Source organism: Thermobia domestica, chromosome 8 (genome assembly GCF_964235325.1).
Source record: "Thermobia domestica chromosome 8, izTheDome1.hap1.1, whole genome shotgun sequence".
Taxonomy (NCBI): domain Eukaryota; kingdom Metazoa; phylum Arthropoda; class Insecta; order Zygentoma; family Lepismatidae; genus Thermobia; species Thermobia domestica.
Window position 1 is genome coordinate 142,604,383 of NC_137461.1, and position 21,217 is coordinate 142,625,599.

Here is a 21,217-nt window from a genome sequence, read left to right on the forward strand (position 1 = left end):
GTGAGTGGTGGTGGCAGTGGTATTAGTGTTAGTGAAGCCAACACAATTACACTTAACGCTAGCACTTCATTAGCAAGTTTCACTTTAAATTCAAATGATTTGAATTTGAATGAATTCGGTTTAGACTTGTTTCCAACTTCCACGTGGGATTTTATGGGTGGGGAGAACAGTTTGGATGGTCCCCCGGCGTTGAACCATCCTACCTCTCGGAGTGTTTCCAGTGTCACTACCGCCCCTCCAACCTCCTCTAGTTGGTCAGGAGTAAGTATGGTTGGGAGTCAGAATGATGGACACGGTCAGTCACGCCCTAATTCACGTCAAAGCCTGACTCCTGCCTCAACTCCACGACCACCTAGTGTATCTGGCTATAGTCCGAGCCCAGCAGCAGTGTGCCCCAGTCCATTAAATACATTTACAACACAGCCTAGCCCTGCAAATGTGACGAATCCTTTTAGTAATACTTTTCCCTTCAGTCCTCTTCAGGAACATGCTGCAACACCGTCTGGTGGCAACCAAAACATGGGGAATCCTGTGGGGAGTGGCCCGAATGATGGGTTTTTAGAAGACACCAAAGACTCAAAGGAAAGTATGGAAGTCACTGGTGGTGGTAATGGAAGTGCCGGTAATTCTGGACCAAATCATAGCCTTTCGGACAACAGTGGGGAGGTTGCACCAGAATCAGGTCGGTTGAGGAATCTTTTGACAAAAAGACATAGTAGTGATGATGGTGCTAGTACAAGTGCAGGGGACTCCTTAGAAGGAGATAGTGATTCAAGGAACAAACATCGTATTTTAAAGGGTTTGCTTAATCAGGACGATGAAGAAGATGGGAGGGATGACTCTGTGGGAGGAAGTAGTGTGGGTGGACTTCTTGGGGGAAGACTGTCCGGATCAAGTTCTGTGACTGATGCACCAAAGGTTACTGGTGGTAACAATATGCTTCTTAAGGTATGTATAGATAATTGGTTTATTTGTCTTCATAGTACCTAATAATGATACAGCAGCTATCATCCTAGCCAAAAAATCAACCAACCAACCAGAATTGTAGGTTTAACATTCATGATAGTTGGATAATCTTAAAAAGTAATATGTCAGGTAATAAACTCTGCAATTATGTTGTTAATAAATCAGTAAGAAATTAAACTGATTGGATTAAAATATGTAAATCTGGTAAATATTCTGTTAAATAAAAAACTGAACTTGGAAAATAAGTTATTTTAACGACTTGAAAATCACATAGCTATCAGCAAGATAACTGAAGTACAAGTAGAACATGTTGTAGTATCCCACTTTCACCACGGTGTTGAAGGGTTATTACAATTTATAGTTTGTCATATTTTAGGTTCTGGTGTTGATTGAGACTCCCACAGTAAAGAATACTGTATCAGAAAGTCAACTAGCAGCCTATAATTCCTTGTAATATTTATTGGATGATGTATTATTTAACAAAGCAACGTGTTCAATATATATATAGTTTAGTTAAGGATCAACTCAATTCTTATAACAGCCATTTTCTAACTTTACACAATATAAATAACATCCATTCATCACATATCATTATATTTATTTTCAATATTCATTTTCATATTATTATTATATTTATCACATTATTTTCTTTTTAGGGCTGATTAAAAAAAAAGACACTAAGATAATCTCATCAATATATATACATATATGTATCATCATCCAGTTAATGATCCCTTTATTCTGCATTATGACAACTAATCATTTTACTATTTGGTAGATTTTAATTTGTACTTACAACATTATATATGAATTGCAGTTGGTATAGCTTTGATGCTTGATCCGAGGCACATATATTTTAACGATACATTTTACGATAATCCATCTTAACTCACTCACAAAATGTCTTCTTTACTATAAAATTTATATTAGTTTGTTTATCCAATAACGATTCGAAAAAAATATTTTTTTTTTTAGATTTGGTAAATTTTAAATCACCTGGTACAGACCAGTATCCCTTAAAACATTCTCAAGAACATTTTGTAATGCGTCGCTCAGCTATACAATAGCGGCGCATTACAATGTAAATTATATGATTTACCTATGATTTACCTCATTGTGTAAGGTTTTCAGAGGAGAACCATTGTTTTCGGTTAATGTTAAAATGAGGGTGTCTAGCAGTCGGGAAAATCGCGAAGTCGGGAATTCGTCGTAAAAAAATTGGTCGGGAAATCGGGGATTTGTCGGGAATTCGCGAGAAAAGTCGGGAAATTTGAATTTACGTTTTTGACAGTTATTGTGCTCATTTGCTTGAGGTGAGCACTTTGTGTCATCGCATTTAGATTTGAAAGTTCCAATATAATCATTCACAAAATCGCATTTCGTCGTTCTTTTGTTTAGAGCGCAACTCGTCAGTCATTTGTTTGTAGTATACGTTAGATTGAAAATAGCTGTGTCTATGATGTAGGAGGCAGGTAAGTTTGTTTTATTAAACATAAGTTCCATTCGTAAAATATAATATCTCTATAATAATCTTTGGATTCGAGTTTATTATTATTATTATTATTATTATTATTATTATTATTATTATTAAGAAGAAAAAGAATAAAAATACTTTTGAAAATCTGGCAGGTAACTGTCAAAACCTTGCAGCAACTCGACAAGACTTTTACAATGACATATCATTTCCCAACAAAACCTAAAGAAAGTTCGGTTGTTCCTGTGCCAGCATCACATGTAGACGTACCTGGCACCAGCACTGATCCTCTTACATGCTCATCAAGTAAAACACGCTCTCCAACTAGTACTTCAACCCTAGACAAATATAAAGAGAAGGATTGTGTTACACATGCAGAGATTTTGTGGTGTATAAACGCAGTGATGAATCACAACTTTTTACGCAGTGCTAAAAATATTGTTGTTCTTTTTTACTAGGATGTTTCCAGACAGTGCAGTTGCTAGTGATATGAAATTGCACAAGGACAAAATGTCATATATCATCGTGTGTGGATTGTGTCCATATTTTCAACATGAACTTAAATCCTTGTTGCAAGAATGCGAACATTATGTCGTTGGATTTGATGAAAGTTTAAATCCTGTTGCGCAAAGTACTCAAATGGATGTGAGTGTATACTTCTGGGACTCTCGTTAATCCCCTAACGAGAAGTCGGGAAAATGTCAGGAAATTGCTGAGAGAAATTTGCTAGACACCCTGTAAAATACATTTAGATGTAGTTAGCTTTAAGGATGAAACACTAGATACAATCCGAGGATATGTTTAATATGAGGAAGTTAACTTGTTGAATCAGAAACTAATGAGTGACTTCGTTTTAAATTTCGATTAAAATTTTCACGTTTAAAGTAAATTAAAATACATTTTTTAATAATTTCCTCTAGAGAAAATGCAGTAGTTTTTAGTTTCAAGAATAGAAGTTTGTAGGAAGTTCACCAACACTTCTATCCGTATTTCTATCTGTTACGGAGATAATTCCAAATCTGGGTTTGAATACGTATAAATAGTTAGTCAACTTGATTCCACAAATGTGTGATAAGTTGGGAATTAGATCTTGTATTGAAAGCAATTCGACAAGGAGCTGTTGAAATAGCGTGGACTCACACTAAAAAAATATTAAGGGGTAGGATTTTTAAGGTAACTGTAGAACCACTGTCTAATAATGTTGAATTATTTTGAATTTCACGTTTTTTTTTTTAAATATAGGCTTTCGTTTGTATGGATCATAACGAAATTAAGAATTGCCTGGTCGTAATTACAAATACATAATTGTACAATTTAATATATACTGACTGTAAGGCAAATATAAGCTCTTGCGAGCTTAAATGTTTTTGAGAGTAGTTATAAACTAGTTTTGAAATTTTTAGTTAATTATTGTTTTAAACATGTTTTATTTTTGTTAGCTATTGAACGAAAAGTCTGATGATGATGATATGGAAGAAAGAAAAAGACGACAAAGACAGAACGAATTGTTCCAGAAACTTATAAAAGGACAAGATGAGGAAAGGAAGCAAGTATCAAGTATGAACGTGGATAATGCACAGGTAATGTAAAAATATTTTAAAGCTAGTATCTCTATAATGATATGCCCTAATTTCTGGATTGTATTTTCAGTGAGCTCGAGAATGTGAAATAATCTGTATGAGCGTTATCACGTTTTTCTATATTACTTCCATTTATAGTTGGCCGATACATCTCAGGATATGCATTTGTGGTCGAAGCAGGTACCTGGAAAATTAGTAATACTCTTGTTAATCCCCTAACGAAGTACGATATTTATTCGATTATAAGCCGAATTCCTGGAAATCAAAACCAAAAAGGAAGAGAAAAAAAAACATAAAGAGTAAGGTTTCTGCAATGTAATTGTTTAGTCAGTCAGCACTATCAGGTGATACAAATCCATTAGCACTTTCTTCCTTGTCACTGTCTTCGCACAGAATATTGTGAGTACAGCCAGGCTAAACCATGGCGAAAACCCACTAGGAGCAACTTCCGGCTATAATTTCGAAAGTTTTTACTATTGCATCGATGAAGTTTGTCGTCTGCTTTACCGACGGCGTTAATTATACAATCTGTGCCTACTAGCACATTTTGAACGAAAAAAAAGTATAAAAGTTAAATAAATAAAATAAGTGAAAAGATCTTACAGTCAGACTTAATCGCGCTGTGCAAGTTGCTTGCTTGTCAGCATTGCTTTCTACGCACAGCATTAGCAGTTTGCGGACGAGCGCTGTTGTGGAGAATCAGTGGAGCAGCTCTGAGAAACTGCTGTCTGGATTTATGAATTTGTCTGCGCAGTTTCAGCAGGAATTCACAATGATAAGCTGCTGTGACACTTCTTTCACTTGGAATTTTGCCCTTATGATAATTCCTTGATCATAAGAATAATCATTTGCTTAACCTTTGATTGAGATCGGCGACACTTTTTGGTCTTGGAGAAGATTAAGCTCTTCAGTTATTGGATTGTAATTTTAGCTGCGGCTTAGTCTCAGGTTCACGGTTCATCAATAGCAATACTGCGAAGCAGCAAGTCCTCATCTTCAGCATTGAAGCTCTGCTTCAGCACCGCTGTATTGTCCAAACGGTCTGCTCCTGTTCAGTAGTCAAGAAGTGGGGACCCATCGGGCAGAAATTTTTCTCTTCCGTAAATCACGTGTCAATATTCGGTATATTGAGGCAGATGGAATCCCTGTGATGTGAGAAAGTTCCTCACATGGTACAAGGCTATTTAATCCAAATGTTCTGCCACAAGTTGCACACTTCTTTCATCAGTTCGATTTCGGCCTTCCTGTCTTGGATTATCCTTTTATGTTCATACAACCACTACGCAAACGAATAGCCCAACGAAAACCTACTACGGTTCGCTGTTGTCTCACCACGAACTTCACGTAAGGCACTCTGAATTTCTGTAGGAGTTTCAATCTATGTTCACGACCTTTGATCTTCAACAGACACGTTACTCGAGACACCTGCCCCTCCATTTCCAACACTTGTCACTGTCATACTGTGTACTAGATAGCGCACAAGCACACGTCCTGCTCCCTCAAATGTATACCTCGATTTCATTACAGACTCCGCAGTGTTGCCATATGTGCATTATGTATAAAATGACCCGTGGTCTGCGTTATTGCAATTGTTCGTCGTCCTTTTGCTTTGAGCCATGACAGCTTGCTGACATGTTGTAATCCAGACACTGGTAGCTTCGTAAACCCTTAGAACCGTGACAGGGAAATGGAGATTTGTATTTTTCCTATCAAAATGGCTACGCATCATAATTCACCCTGCTAAGGAAGTGAACATATCTAATAACAGACCGTGGAGTTAGATCCTACGATACATTGTCACCATTTGTTATTCATAAACAGCTCTTGCATGTTTCCATGGATACCTTTCTCCCTGGTCATATCATTATTAGTTCATACTGTGATGGACAATTGTTATTGAATCGTACTCCGAATTGTGCATTTTGTGCGCCTTCTTGTTAATTCAGCATCATCGATTGCCCCGGCATAACTCCGCTTTGCGTTACATCCCACTCGACCTGAGATTACTGGTTGGCGATAACCCTGATTTTATTCTTCCGACTTACGAAGGTTTTAAAGTTCTGCACACGATTTAATTTTTGTCTGCACGTCTTCACTCTCCTTATCTTATTACTACCTTTACTTAACTATAGCTTTTTAGTTTATTGCTGTTTGATTCGGTTTACCTTGATGTTGTTTTGTCTTAGTATTTCTTCATGGCCTTTTATTTCCCTATGCACAGTTTTATACCTACTAATCAGGACGAACCCCGCTTACACCTCTTGACGAACAGCCTTGGCAAAAAAGATTAACCTGCCATTGTTTTAACTAAGATCCCCTTTTCCTGTATGTGTTATTTTACCTTCTACTATATGCTGTGACATTCGTCTATCGTTTTCTATTTGCGTCGATATGCTTGTGTTCGTCTTGGTTTTAATTCTCTCGGATCTTTTCTTGCTTGATTTTAATTGTTCTGAATGGATGTAAATTAACCTTGTTGGCGCACCTGTGTAATTGCTTACGCTTTCAGTTTTGTATTGTCACTAGTCCGGTGATATGCGCACTTCAAAAATATTCCAAGATCTTCAGAAAATAGTTGGTTGAATTTATCATAAATATGCGAACCATTTGCGCAGTAGATAAACATGCTTGAAGAAAATGGTCAGCACTTCATTATAAAGCAGGGTGGAAAAAAAATCATGATTTTAAAAAAAAATCATTTTTGTTGATTTTTTTTTTTATTCTTCTCGTATAATACGAGTCGCGAACTGAAAAAAAAAAAAAAGCATTAAAACTTAGTATTAAATGTTAATTATGCCATTTAAGTGAAAGTATTGAGGTTTAATTTTGAATTCATCTCCAATCGTTGACCTATTTCAATCCCAATGTTTCGTATGCATTATGGAGAAAGTACAGCAACGTTTATCAACATTACTTTTTTTTTTCTTTTTACAAAGGTTACTGGTATTTGGCAGGGGCATATTTTTATAATAAATCAGAACTAGCTAGCGGCATGAAATACATATAAAGTACATAAATTTCGACTAAAATTAACTAACTAGCTCTATAGCCTATAGAACCCGGAGGTTCAATGCCGCGCTCACAAAAGCTTTCCATTGACTTCTATTCCTAGCTAACTGGATCCAGTTTTTATTTTGTATTCCTATTTCTACGAGACGCATTTTAATATTGTTCTCCTATTTGCACCTAGGTCTTCCTAATGGTCGTTTTACGCTTGGACTTCCAGTTAAATAGGATCTTGTTCTCAAATACTTTCAGTCTATGTTCTTCCCTCAGAGTAAGCGACCATGTTTCGTAACCATACACAACGACATGCACGATTATCGTTTTATATATTTTAAGCTTCAAATTCCTCGACATAATTCGCGACGAGAAGAGATTTTGAACTGAATAATAAGAGGAATTCCTTGCTTTTAGTGGACATTTAATTTCTTCGTGAATATCGTTTTCGTCTGTTAATATTGATCCTAGATATTTGAAAGTATCCACTTTATCAAAAGTATTATTCGACATTTTAACGCATCCAAAATTTCCTGTATTACAATTCCGAGGAACTTCTATGTAGGGGAGAGTTCCCGATATCGCACCGGGTTCTAAATCGCACCACCCCTAGTTTAAAAAGAACCGTAGTACTAACAGGCTATTTAATAGTTAAATTAAGTACTTAAAGATATTTACATAATTACAGAGTAAAGTGATGACGTTCAGTAAGTTGTGTGCAGTTGCAGTACAATATAATTGGAGTATTCCTTATTAATTTTCGGGGTATTTCACAGTATAATAGAGATTAAGGTAAGAGAATTAGCTTATGTTTCAATAAGTAATAAAAACAAAATACCATTAATATTAGAGTGACAAACTCAAGTTTTTTATTATTATTATTATTATTATTATTATTATTTAAATTTGTGAGGTATGTAAAGAATATATTTTTTAAAAAAATTATGTAGTTTCCTAAATCGCACTACTACCGTGTGTCCGAAATCGCACCAGTGCGATTTTGGTTCCCATGATGAATTGTTTTCGGTTACAATTCACACAAGGTGGGTACATGGCAATATGGAAAATGGTCTCCGGAGTCTATGAATCGTGCTTTGAAAAAATATATAGAAAATAAAGTGACGCTGCCCAGCCCAGTGATAGGAGGAAATAAAACTACCAACATGCCACCACAAAGAACAGAAGTACTCATATCAAATCCTTACAAAATAAATAAATAAAAATAAATAAAAAATTTTTGATGAATAACAGCAAAGGCAATCAAGAGTATCCAAATATGTGGACAGATCTAATCCTTCTGAACCGTCAGCTAGGTCTGTATGTGCTTCAGAAACCTTAACACCAAAAAATGTATTCGAAAAGTAGATACATCCAAATCACGATGCTCCGAGCTACATGTTCGCAGTGTTTCAAATGTGGCTTTTGAAATCAATGAACGAGATTGGTTTTGCGTCCTTTGTCAACGCAAGTTAGTCGAAGATATGGTACAGAGTGTTTTGTGTAAAGTCTGGATACATGAGTCTTGTGCGGGTGTTTCAGGAGACGAACGTGCATTCCAATGTGATTTTTGTGCACATAAGGTGTAGCTGTCTGTTTTCCATAAATATACATACTTTACGTTCCATAGGATTATGAACAATATTGCTCATTGGATCAACAATATGGATATTTTTTTCTTTAATGATGTGTTCTTCCTCATATTAATTACACTGAGATAAAAGAATGTGATATACCATAGATATATTGATTTGTTTTACTTCTAGGTTGCATTTCTACTTAGCTTATTTCTAAGGTGTTATTTCTGTGCTCGGTTATTTACATTGAAGTATTTTTCTCTTTAAATATGGATTATACCTCATATTAATATAACACAAACAAAATAATGCGATATTCCATGGAAATGATTATTTGTTTTACCCATATGCATTACTGTGAAATTTGCGTGTATTCAAATGGCGGTGCGATTTTGGCTTCACATGGTGCGATTTGGAAAATCTGTTGGGTAAATCGCACCAATCGCAGGCTTCATCATTTTTATCATATCAAGATATCATTATGAAATCACTGTAAAAGAATTGTAAACTATAAAGTTCAATACGATCAAAAAATCATTTTAAATTTCTTCATAAGTTACGAATTAAAGCAATTTATGTAAAAAGTGGTGCGATTTTGGCTACTCTCCCCCATTTGGTAAATAAATTTCGGCTAAAAGTTTTAATTTCTTTTTCCGAAAGGGGATCGACCCCTCTAAATACGCTCCTATTATCTGGAAACACAAATAGACGTGGACAGAAAAGAATTTTCGTCTTAAATGTCCATGGTGATTTCCCCGTTGGAAAAGTTAACGGTTTAAAAAACCTATGTTACTAAAAGAAGAAAGCAGGATTCGCTCGTTACCCGTTCAAAACGGGATTTTCCCTAATCATTCTCTGCATGACTAGTTTTCATACTGTGCTTACATACATTTGAGGCTCATTGTATTATGATTATCTTCCATAATCGAAATAACAGAACAGAAACGAGATTTTACTTCTTTTCTCTTTAAATTAATTTCGGAATTTGATTTAAATCAACGATTTTTATTTAAAAAATCAAGTGATTTAAATCTTGATTAAAATCGTGATTTAAATCAGACTGATTAAAATCGTGATTTAAATCAGACTGATTTAAATCAGTCCACCCTGTTATAAAGTGATTTTTAATACTTTTAATCAGTGCTGTTGAGTTTTTGTAAAATCCTGCGAAAAAGTAAAGTGATTTTTTTAGTTCTAGTCCCTTTACACTAATCCCCGGCGGGAGCTCATGTGGTTCGGATTCCACGTTAATCAGTAGGTCCACGTCTCATATAGCCTCGCTGCTGAACGGGACGTTAAACTCAAAATCAACTCAACTCCCTTTACACTAAAGGAGACGAGTGATTAATGAAAGAATATGTATGAATGAATCATTGTAATGAGAATGTAGAGGGATGAGTATAACGTACGGACAATATGTCCATTGTAAACTCACGTGACTTGGGTTTAATCCAGGAACCTCTCGCACCAGACGAATCCTCATTTCCTGAGCCACCATAGCGCCCATAGAAATTACATATTTTGGAAAAGTTCGAAAATGATTGTTCTTTTCCTTTGCTTTGTGAACACTACGGCAGTTGTGAGCATTACAAGTTCCCGTTACATAATTTTGAGCAGTGTTGCGATCTTTACAAAAGGAACATTCAATATATCAAATTAGTAAACTGCATTATTGTTTTAAGTCTTTTGAAAACCATGTGCATGTTTGAATGTGATACTTATTTAAGCAGTTTTTGAAAGTAAAAGAACTAAATTTTCAATCCTTTGTAAATTATTTGGTATTTATTAACAATACGCCATATGATCATAGCATTTGACATTTGTTTGTGCATTGCACTGTCCATCTCACATATTTATTATTATTACTGTAGAGGCCGTCCAAGTTTGAAGGTTTGTGATACTGTAGTGTCCTTGATTTGTAACCCACTGATAATAAATGTAGTGTATGTTTTCATTTAACCCTCCTATGGACCTTCAAATCTGCACACGCGCCCGTCCCTGGGGTCTTTTTGACCCAAATTATTTAATTTCTCATAAGGGCATGCAAACGTGAAACATACACTAAATAATAATTAATCTACTGTCTTGAGGTGACTTAATAATAATAGTAATAATAATAATATAATGAATAATGTATAATAGGAAATATTTAATATTAGAGATTGGAATCAATATAACCCCAAGGTCTGATGTGTTACCTTTTCATTTAACAACGTTACCTAAACTAATTACCTTTTAATATTTTGATTATATACAGAAGTAGGCTAGATCGAAGAATACAAGAATAATGAGTAACAGAAAGCATCGTGCAAAAGTAAAATAAAATAATAGGAAATATTAGACATTGGTGTCAATATGACTCCAAGGTATGATGTGTTACATTTTTCTTTAACAACGTCATTAACTTTTAATATTTGAATTACATAAAAAACTAGACTAGTTCGAGGAATACTAAAATAATGTTACCGAAAACATCGTACAAAGAAATTATTTAAGAATTAGGTGTCCCTTGGGGTCATATTGGCCCCAAGGCCATAGGAGGGTTAATACGTGGATTTAAAGTACGTGATAATCTGATAGTGTTGTAGACTCTCTTTAACCCTGCGTTCTATGGTTCGACATATTCTTTATTCTGACACCTATCGTGTAGTTTATACAAACAAAAGCTACAGTCTTGCATAACAATTTTTTGTATAACCCGTAATGATTTTTGGAAGGAGAGATCCCAATCACAGAAACAACGTGATATCGGAGAATGTTATAAAAGTAACGCTTATACGTACTTTTCTTGCCATATAATAGCTTACCTCTACAACTGGTTTGTTATCATTATACTCTGTTCTTTATTAATACAAGAATATTCATTTGAATATTCGATAATTGAATTTCTGTGTTGAATTACAAATAAGAATATTTTAAATCCCGCAGTAACTGACGAAACCCCCTGTGTTGCTTTGTGAATGCCTAAAATCCCATCTTGTTTTGCTAATATAAAATCTTTTGTGGTATATATCTACAATCTGAACCGGTTCAGAATGTGTGCAAAGACTTAAAATATATATTGTAATAATTGGTATTTTTAAAAAATCTAGAGCAGTTTCTTTGGTATTCTCGTTAAAATTACGTATATTGACGTTCAATAATCCAGCATGACTGTGGTCATGTACGTGTCGGATTAAAGAGCGCTTACTGTGGCATTGGTAACCTTTAATCTGGTGTTATTCTAGAGGGAATGATTTTCTCGATATTCGCATCGTCCAAATTTCAGATATTTTTTATTTATGACCTTAAAAGTTACAAGGGCGTTTCAAGGTAAATGGTCCACCTGGAAAGGGACTTGATTATTATCAGAAGTATGTATGTGTATAATTTCTAGAAGTGTGATATGTGTATTTTTTTTTTTTTTTTTCTTTGTAGCATCATGAAGATACACTTTTGAAAAACTTGGGATTTCAAGCACCATCTCCGTCACCTCCATCAACAACGGATTCACTAAGTGACTCTTTGAATTCATCCGCATATATGAATGTAAGAAAGCGTCCAAGTGAAGAAAGCGACGACGGGATTCTATCCAAAAGGCCAGGTAGTGATACTTCAACTCATGGTCCAAGTCATTGTGTCGTGAGTTCGTCGGGGAGCACAGGAAATAGCAAATTATGGGAAAGAAATAGGATGCTAGCTCAACTCTTGGCTCAGCAGCCTCCACCTCCAACGGCTATACCCCCACTCCCTCCATCTATAATATCTGCTACACCGCAGGAAAAATTGCCTCGACTGAAGCAACAGCAGTCGCCAGGTAAGACATTTATATACACATTGAGTTTCGTAGTTCAATTAATTTCCTAAATAAATTTGTTAACCGTCTTACGTCTTTGAAACCAGTGAGTTTATATTATTTAATATCCAAAATCAAGATACATATTTGAAGGGGTAGCTTGGTAGACAACTTAATGAGACTAATCTCACTGTTTGTAATTTATACCATTTCAGCCAGTTACTGTTCAATGAAAAAAAAAAAGTCCTTCATGTATATTAAGCTTGCGTTTTAGTAATTTTTTATTGCTATATGCAGGGTTTGTTCTAGAGATAATGCTCCACATTATTTTCTGACGAGACTATCCGTCCCAGAGTATTCCCGCCAGATGAGGTGTGTAGTGGGAGGCACCGCGCAGCCGTTGGCTCCAAGCTCCCACAGTGTCAGGACGAGCAAAAGTGAACCCTAGTTCGGAAGGGCCGTCGAAGTCGCGATGTTAGTCACTGGAGCAATGATATACTATCACATTTTGCGTCAAACTGGAGAAGATCCCAGGCGACATTTGTCGGCTAATTCAAAGAGGCCTTCGGTGTTGACTTTTTTGATCAAATCCTAGTCATGCAGGGGTACAACATGTTCAAAGAAGGCTAATAGAACTTCACTATTAGAACTTTCATTTCGAAAAGTTATTCACCGGATTGTGACTGAAGAGTTGCAGATGCGGAAAGTATGCGCGAAACTCGTTCCAGTAGTTCTCATCGACGATTAGAAAAAACAGTCGAGTGGCTGTTGAAGAATTTGTTTGTGAAGAATACCCTAGTTGGACAATATAATAATCGGTGATGAGACATTGTTTTTTGAATGTGACACTGCAGCGAAATGGCATAGCTTGTATCCCCCTTACCCCAAAAAAAGGCAAAAATGAGCAAATCGAAAATCAGAGCCATGTTCATTGTCTTTTGATTCTAAAGGGTGGTCCATTTTGAATTTGTACCACCTGGGCAGACCAACGTCAAATTTTACGTGTTAGTTCTCAGAGACTGAAACATGCCTTGTCGGGAGCGAGATCAAGGATTCGTGGAAGCTTTACCATGACAACGCTCTCAGCTAGTGTTGTAAATATTTAAAAAAAAAAAAAAAAAAAAAAAAAAAAAAAAAAAAAAAAAAAAAAAAAAAAAAAAAACGGTTCGTATTTTTTTCAGAAATGTAGTTTTTTTAAGGAAAAAACATTGCCTCGTTTTTTTTCTATTTTTTTTTTCTTTTTTTCAAATAGTCATTTGTATCGCATCTTACGTCTATTTAAGTATGAAATATTTTTATGTAGGTATAATTACCGTAAAATGCAACATAAATTAAACGCTAGATACTGTTACGCTACAAACATTTTACAATTTATATGAGTAACATACCTACTAACAATTCGGGTTTCAGCAGTTTTCATCAATATCAACTAAGAAATAAAAGCAGAAATGTTTTTTTTTTTTTTTTTTTGTGAAAGCAGGCCTTTTATAAGTACGAAAATAATGTCACGAACAGTATAAAATTCAAATAACTTGTCTTGATAACTAATTTTTCCTACTGGTATTTTTCTAAATATCATATATAAATAATTTGTCTACTAGATATATATGATATGCAGAGCAGTCTCTATCATATGTGCAACACGTGCATTTGCATGGAGCGGCAGGTTTGGAGGGTTCGACAAAATGTGTCATAAGTATATTATTTAAATTAAATATTTCTTGTTGAAAACAGATTTCATGATGATGGTAGTTACACATACTAAGCTGACCTTCTATTTCAATACTAGATTCATAAATTTGTTTAGGTCGCATTAGTTTAAGGTCACATGGACAATGTTAAAGCAAATGGTTAAATAAATCCCAGCACAAATTGCTTTATTGTTGTCAAATGCAAGAACTCTGTTGTTGAACACCTCTTCCATTTAGTTAGTTATCATAGTTCTATATGATAGCTAGTCTTTTCTTTGTCACAAACAAGTTCCTTATCACTGAAGGTGGAAACAAGTTTTTTCAATAACACATGTAGAAGTAAAATCAAGAAATAAAGATGAGAAATCTACTTGCATTTTAATTGCATATTGAGATTGAAGCTCGATATTAAATTCTATAAAAAGGGTTACCATTTTTTTAGGCGTGTTTGCTTTATCTTCACTAACATAATAGATTATTATTTAAAGAAACAACAGACACAACGATATTGTAGTATTTAAGCCTTTCTGAGTGCGAGTGTATATTTCTGCCTCCCTTTCGTTGTTCGTGCTGGAATAGCATACTTAAAATCGTCAGTTTTAAGATTTGTTCTTTCTGGAGAAAGAGGAAGGCCGCAAATGATGCCATTGCACTGGGCGGCAAGTGCCCTAGAGCTAGCCCTGATATGTACCACTCATGTCCAAAATTATTGTCGCATGTCTATAAATATGATGTTGTAGGAATATAATTTGTAGGTGGACAAAGTGACACACACGGGTATGTCACTTTTTTTTAATCCGCTCCTGTGTGGACACTAATTAAGATATCGGGACATTATTTTTGCCAAATATGGTTTGACCATAGTTTATAATATTAATTTCTTTTCTGGGTGTCGAATTTCCTTCTCAAATTTCACCCCAGTTAAAAATTCGAGAAATTTCGAATTTCCTTTTACTTCTTTCTCTCTGTAGCTTCCTTCGTTGAAGAGAGACCTCCTTACGACTTGCCCGGTAGATACCTCGGATGGATACATAATTGTTGACAGCAATTGGACGGGCCTGCGCGCAGTGTTGCCAATAAGGGAAAATAAAATTTTCGTAAATTTGGGCAAAAAATCGAAATTTTTGTTTATATATCCGTACCTATACGTCCGAGTGCAAGTGAACTTACGCCAGTCGAACGTTTGTCCTTACTGAACAAACGCGGGTACAGATAGTTGAAATGGAGTAATTAGGGAGCGCACGAAAAATTGGTATTTAGGTTCTGACCCTTGATTTTTCTAGTTTTTCCCTACCTTTCTGTTTACCATAATATATTTTCGGTAATTAGAAGCTTTGTTCCTTAAATATCGCCATGATACTTGTAGGATATATTAGTGGTGTACCAATATTTAATTTAAGATAGTTTGAGTCTGTCTGACAGCAGTGATGCCAGCTACAGAAAATTTTAATTGCAGAGTTTAGGGGGAAATTTTGGGAAAATTATCTGTTCTGTCTTTTTATTTCCCTCTTGTTGGGTACATCGGAACAAACGTACCAGTATCTGAAAGCCTCGTCTTTGCCCTACAGAACGCACTATAGAAAGTTTCAATAGGATAATTATGGGAAGTACAGTTTAGATTTATAATAAACCATGTTCTGTAAATGGTAAGAAAATGGTGAATTTCTGAGGTAGAATGTTTTTTAATTTCATGCTTACTTTGTTAGATATGGCCATTATACTTGTAGAATATATTCTTGGGGTACCAAGATTTATTTCCAGATATTTTTCGTCTGTCTGATGGCAGTGTTTTCAGCCAAAACAATTCATTCCCAATTTTAGGTGAAAAATTCGGATCCCTTTCCCCTGTATTATTTCTCTCTTGCTGGCTACATTGAAACAAAAGTACCACTACCTGAAAGCTTCCTTTTTGGCCTACAGAACACAACATAAAAAGTTTCAATAGGATAATTAGTGAAGCTGTAGGCTTGGCATATCTGTTGATTTTTACTTCTGAGGCGTAAAAAGTGTCAAAACTTCATGTGTATGATGATATAGATTTTTTCTTTCCCCTCTTTGAATGGAAGCCAGTGACTTGCAAATTTCACGTTAACTTGTCTACACACCAAAGAATTTTTTTTAGGTGACTTGAACCCATATGTTAGCAGTGGTGCTAGATACAAAAAAATTGAAATTCGGTTAGGTTTTTTTTTTGTGTGTGTGTGTGTGTGTAAATTTTCACCCCTATATTTCCTTCAATGATTTCCCATCCGTTGGCAACAATGCAATGTGATTTACACCAAAAAAATAGCCACATCCATTTTCTAGGAAACAAGGCCTTAACCATATCAATCGAATAAATGGTTTTTGAGCAATAAGTCACTAACTGAAAATGTAGGAAAACGCCAAATATGACCTGGGTCCGAAAGAAATAATCACACAGTTTTGCTCGTATAGGTACAAAGAAACAAACGATTTGTACGTTACGAGGGCTTCAACTCAAGTTCTGTCGATTATTTCAATAATCTGAAACATAAATCAATAAATAATAGTTGCCAGAAAAAAAAAACACATTTGAAAAAAAATGAGAGAACGATGCTTTCTATTGAAAAAAAAAAAAAAAACAGAAAAAAAGCTTTTTTTACAACACTACTCCCAGCCACACCGCATTTGTTGTGCAGGAGTACCTGACCTGGATTGGGGTTACAGCGGTTCCACAACCGCCCTACAGTCTCGACTTCGCCCAAGCAGATTTCTTTTTGTTTCCAAAGGTATTAAAAATCGCTGAAAGGATGTCATTTGGACTCTATCTTCGTTGAGGACTTCCAGGGGGCATACAGTGTATGGAAATCTTGCTGATGAAAATGTATTAACTTAGGAGGATCATACTTTGAAGATATTTAAGTGATTGCACCAATCTGATCAATACATGCTGGAGGAAAAAAAAAAAAAAAAAAAACGGACAAACCTTGTAGAATCAGTAAATTACTGGTATTATTTTGAGATTATATCATGAGAGAGATATTGAGATTTGAGATTTTGAGATGTTAGAACTGAAGTTAAGGAGAAGTTCGCTGCTGTGAGCCATGCTAAACTGAAGTTTCCAGTCAAGAAAAATTTTTATATTCTTTCCAAAATTCGTTTGTGACTCATGAGCGATGCAAGAAAAGGACAACTAGGAAGTAACTAGACAAGTTGATTCTTCCAATTGACTAAGAAGGAAGGACATGTTGCTTTCTATATACTAGTTGCTGTTAACGCCTTCGAAGAACACTAGTTAAGAAAGCATTTCAGGGATTACTATTCATGTGCTGGAAATATTCCTGGAACCAGTGTTTTTCTTTTAACGCTGCGCAGTATAACATGATTTTCATCCTTCTAAGGCAGTTTTTAATTTTGGAAACCACTAAAAGACGCATAAGATGATCGGTCAAGTTTCGAAGTGCATTCTTACACCAGGAGCTCTGTCAATATTTTTCTTTCTTCTTTTTGAGTACCATCTTCGCAAAAATCTTTTTCATTCCCAGTCTATTAGAACTTGCTACTTTGTTTCCTTGTTCGATTTTTGTATCATTTGCACACTGTCTTCAAGCTGAACTTACTAATTCACACAAACCACACATTTTCATTCGTTCTTTTTGTTTCTGGTAGCCAACTTTTTGTGCCATCGTGGACATCTTCACGTATCTCCATAAACTACCTTTGCCATTCAAAAACACTGGATTTATTAATAGCTTGTTCATCTGTTGTAACAGCTAAATTTTCAGTGAGCACTTTTATTAATTCTCACTCAGCTCTCTCCCTCCCTCCATTAATTCACTGCTCCAGTTTCTGTCAATCATTCTTTGCTAACAGCGCAGCGAACACACGTTATTTTACCCTGCTGCACTGCGAGGACTGAATTAGCTGGTTCGCATGATTGAACACGACACAAAACTCCTGAGGTTTAATAGCTACGAGGGTTAAGAAAAGCGCTAAGCCTACCTATGAATGTAGCAGCTAAAAGTTTGATTTGTACTACTTTTCAACGTAGTCCCTTGACAAATTCAACAAATTTTGCTCACCGATGTTTAAGTGCGCTAATGCCGCTAATAAGAGATTCGTCGAAGGCGTGTAAAATTCTGTCTACGGCATGCTTAAACGTCATCAGTGTCAAAATGAGTATCTTCCAACTTCTTTTTGAGCTTTGGAAAAAGATAAGTCAGAAGGTGCCAAATCAGGCGAATAAAGTGGGTGGGGTACCAATCCGTAGTCGCAATCGTAAATTCCTATTGTTACGATGACTGACTTGTGACTTGGACATTGTCTTGATGGAGGAGCACACTTGCTGTCAGTTTCCGACGACAATTCTGAATATTATCACGCAGCTGTCTTAGAAGACCTGCACAGTACTCCTCAGTCAGTGTTCGCTCCTTTGGGAAAGATAACTTCACCATCACTATCCCTTCCAAATCCCGGAAAACTGTATCCATCACTTTTCCAGTTAAGGCCACTTACATCTCCGGAGGGAAATGAGGGATGTTTCCACCGCTTGGAACTTTGGACTCTCGTTGGTAATGGTGAACCCAGGTCTGATGTAATGTTACGAATCGAGTGTGAAAGGCATCTGGATATGTCCAGAAGAGATGAAGATTGTCCCTTGAAATGTTGCATCTGGTGAGATTTTGATTGTGTCAAAAGTTTTTATACCCATCTCAGAAAGCGTTGCTTATTCTCAGATGCTGAGTGATCAATTTGTTCAACGTTTGCTGTAGATAAGTCTATTGTCTCAATTCATGGTAATTTCATACACTTTGTCAGTGATCTCCTTAGTGCTTACATCGTCTTCCTGATCCAGTGTTATCTTCAATAGAGGTTCTTCCTTCTCTTAAATTCGGCTGCCCATTTCTCTACTGTAGCATATGAAGGGACACTACTATCGCCTAAAATAGCAACCATGTCGGCGTGGATCTCCTTCGGGTTTAAACATTTCTTAAGTCAATACTAATAGGAAATTTGGTATATCATAGGAAGGTTCAATAAATACGGCCTAAAAGTGTTACATGTCTAGTTCTAATATTTAATTGGTTAGGCTTAGAATTTATGTAACAACCCTCGTATGTAATATCTGGTGTCAGGTAAACCTCTCAAAGTAGGAAATGAAGTTTGATTTAAAATACTGCTGCTGGCAGTATAAAAACAAAAATTATAAGCAGCGGAAGTCCTAATAAAAGAAAAAAAGCTTTCAATTCATTTAATAAAGGTAGTAATGTTAATGTAATTTTTAATTTACAGCTTGGTCTGGTGGCTCCTTGAGACCAGCTTCTTCCGCAGCGTCCACACGACCCACGATGTCAGCCCAGGACACTTCTCAGAGACAGATTCCAGGCCGCCTTCCACCTCAGAATAAACAGCAGCAACAGCATCCAAGTAGTTACTTGAATCCAGTTCTTGGACACTCGACGTCAGAACCTTCAATAACCTTGACATCGCCGCCTTCGATGAGCACAATGTCTGTTACTGCCAGTCAGGTGCAAAGTCATACGGGACAACTTCAACAAAAATTAGGTGCATTAGTGCAGCCTAGTGTTAGTTTGTCCCAGAGTGTTCAAATGAATCAGATGGACTCGTTTCCTGTTACAGTAACCAGTAATGTGACAACTAGTGGTGGTGCTGAATTTCACAGGACAGGAAGTCCCCTTTCTGTAGTGTCAAGCTTAATAGACAGTCAGTCGCCTGATCCCATATTGTCAGACATTTTAGACTTAGTGATCGATAATCTGCCTGAAAATTCTTCAGGTTAGTAACTTAGCAGCATAGAAATTTGTACGCATGGTACTTTGTGGGATTGAGTCTGTATTCAGTTATGTGTAATGTTGATTTTGAACAACCTTCGATGCCACATTTTTCAAATTACGTTGTAGAATAGATAATATAAAATTCGGGTTCATGTCCAAGCAGTTGACACAAATTGAATTATAATTGTGGAAAATTGCAATAATTATATTGGTATTTTAATTTTCCATATTAAGCATTCAGTTAAATATGCTGTTACACCAATTCTTCAAGCGTTTTATGCATATTTATGTTAAAAACGGGTCGATTTTTTATTACCGTAATTATATAGAACATATGTTGTATTTATTATTTTGAAGTTAACGGGAATATTGAATTCAAAACCATGGCACGAGAAACTGCACTTATTTAATGTGGCAAGGAGGTATTGGAAAATGCCTGGCTTTTCTTTTTTTCTTTCCGATATAAATCTTGACAAGCGAAAGAAACAGTACTTAAAAGTAATCACTGGGTAATTATACAGGCGTAACATAGTTTTGTTATAAGTTATGGTGTTTCATATAGAGTATAGTTTCTTCAAGGTAATTTTTTTTATGTTATTGACTTAAGAGTTTTGATGATACAGGAAACACAGGTATAATTTTCTGTGTTCAGAACAGCCAGCATATTTTCGAATAAAATTTCTGATTTTACGCCCCATAGTTGTGCCCTGTAGTCTGAAGGAGATGGATGATTAATGAAAGGAACTATGATAGAATGAAAATGTAGGAGGAAATGGAATGGGTGAACGGTCCCGGGTTCGATTCCCGGTGGGGGCACTCGGTCGAAAAAGTAAAACGGTTTTTCAGGCCAGCCACCCTGAATGAGGTTTTCCTCATTCACACCAGGCAAATGCCGGGGTGGTACCTAACTTATAGGTCCCAGGCCGCTTCCTTCCTTCCCTTTTTCCGGATTGTGCGCTCGCCGACGGACGTCATCCCTCAAAACGTGAAGGGCTAAATGGCCTTCAGTGCCGAAAGCCCAGAAATCTTAATCCTAGAACGGGTGAACATGATAATCTACCACAAACTCAACATGGCTTGGGATCGAACGAGGGACTCATGCACTAGATACTACCAGAGCTGCCGCACTACTGATTTAGGTCGGATAAATACTCGGTGGGAGGTAAATGAAAAGTTGATACTTACTCGAATACATCCTTTCTATTTACCCATCCAAGATCTGGTTATCTTGCGAAAATATATTTATGAAGCCGTTTGAAGTGTTAGTCATACTGGTGTTTTCTTTTTTTTCTGTATTTTATTTATTTACGAAATAGTTCGAAAGATTACACGACTGATATTTTACACTGAAACGCATAGCAGATATTAGTTTCACATCAATTTTTGCAGTAAGTTTTAGTG

At 35.9% G+C, this 21,217-nt stretch overlaps 1 protein-coding gene across 1 annotated transcript in view; it reads left to right on the top strand.

Moving 5' to 3' along the window:
* The window catches only part of tai (basic helix-loop-helix family member taiman), a gene marked incomplete at its 5' end in the record, with an annotated part of 91,613 nt that continues 70,396 nt past the window's right edge, over positions 1-21,217 (top strand). The window contains 4 exon segments of the mRNA XM_081769091.1: positions 1-948; positions 3,880-4,020; positions 12,012-12,390; positions 19,314-19,817. Of these exon segments, the coding sequence (XP_081625217.1) occupies positions 1-948; positions 3,880-4,020; positions 12,012-12,390; positions 19,314-19,817 (1,972 nt within the window).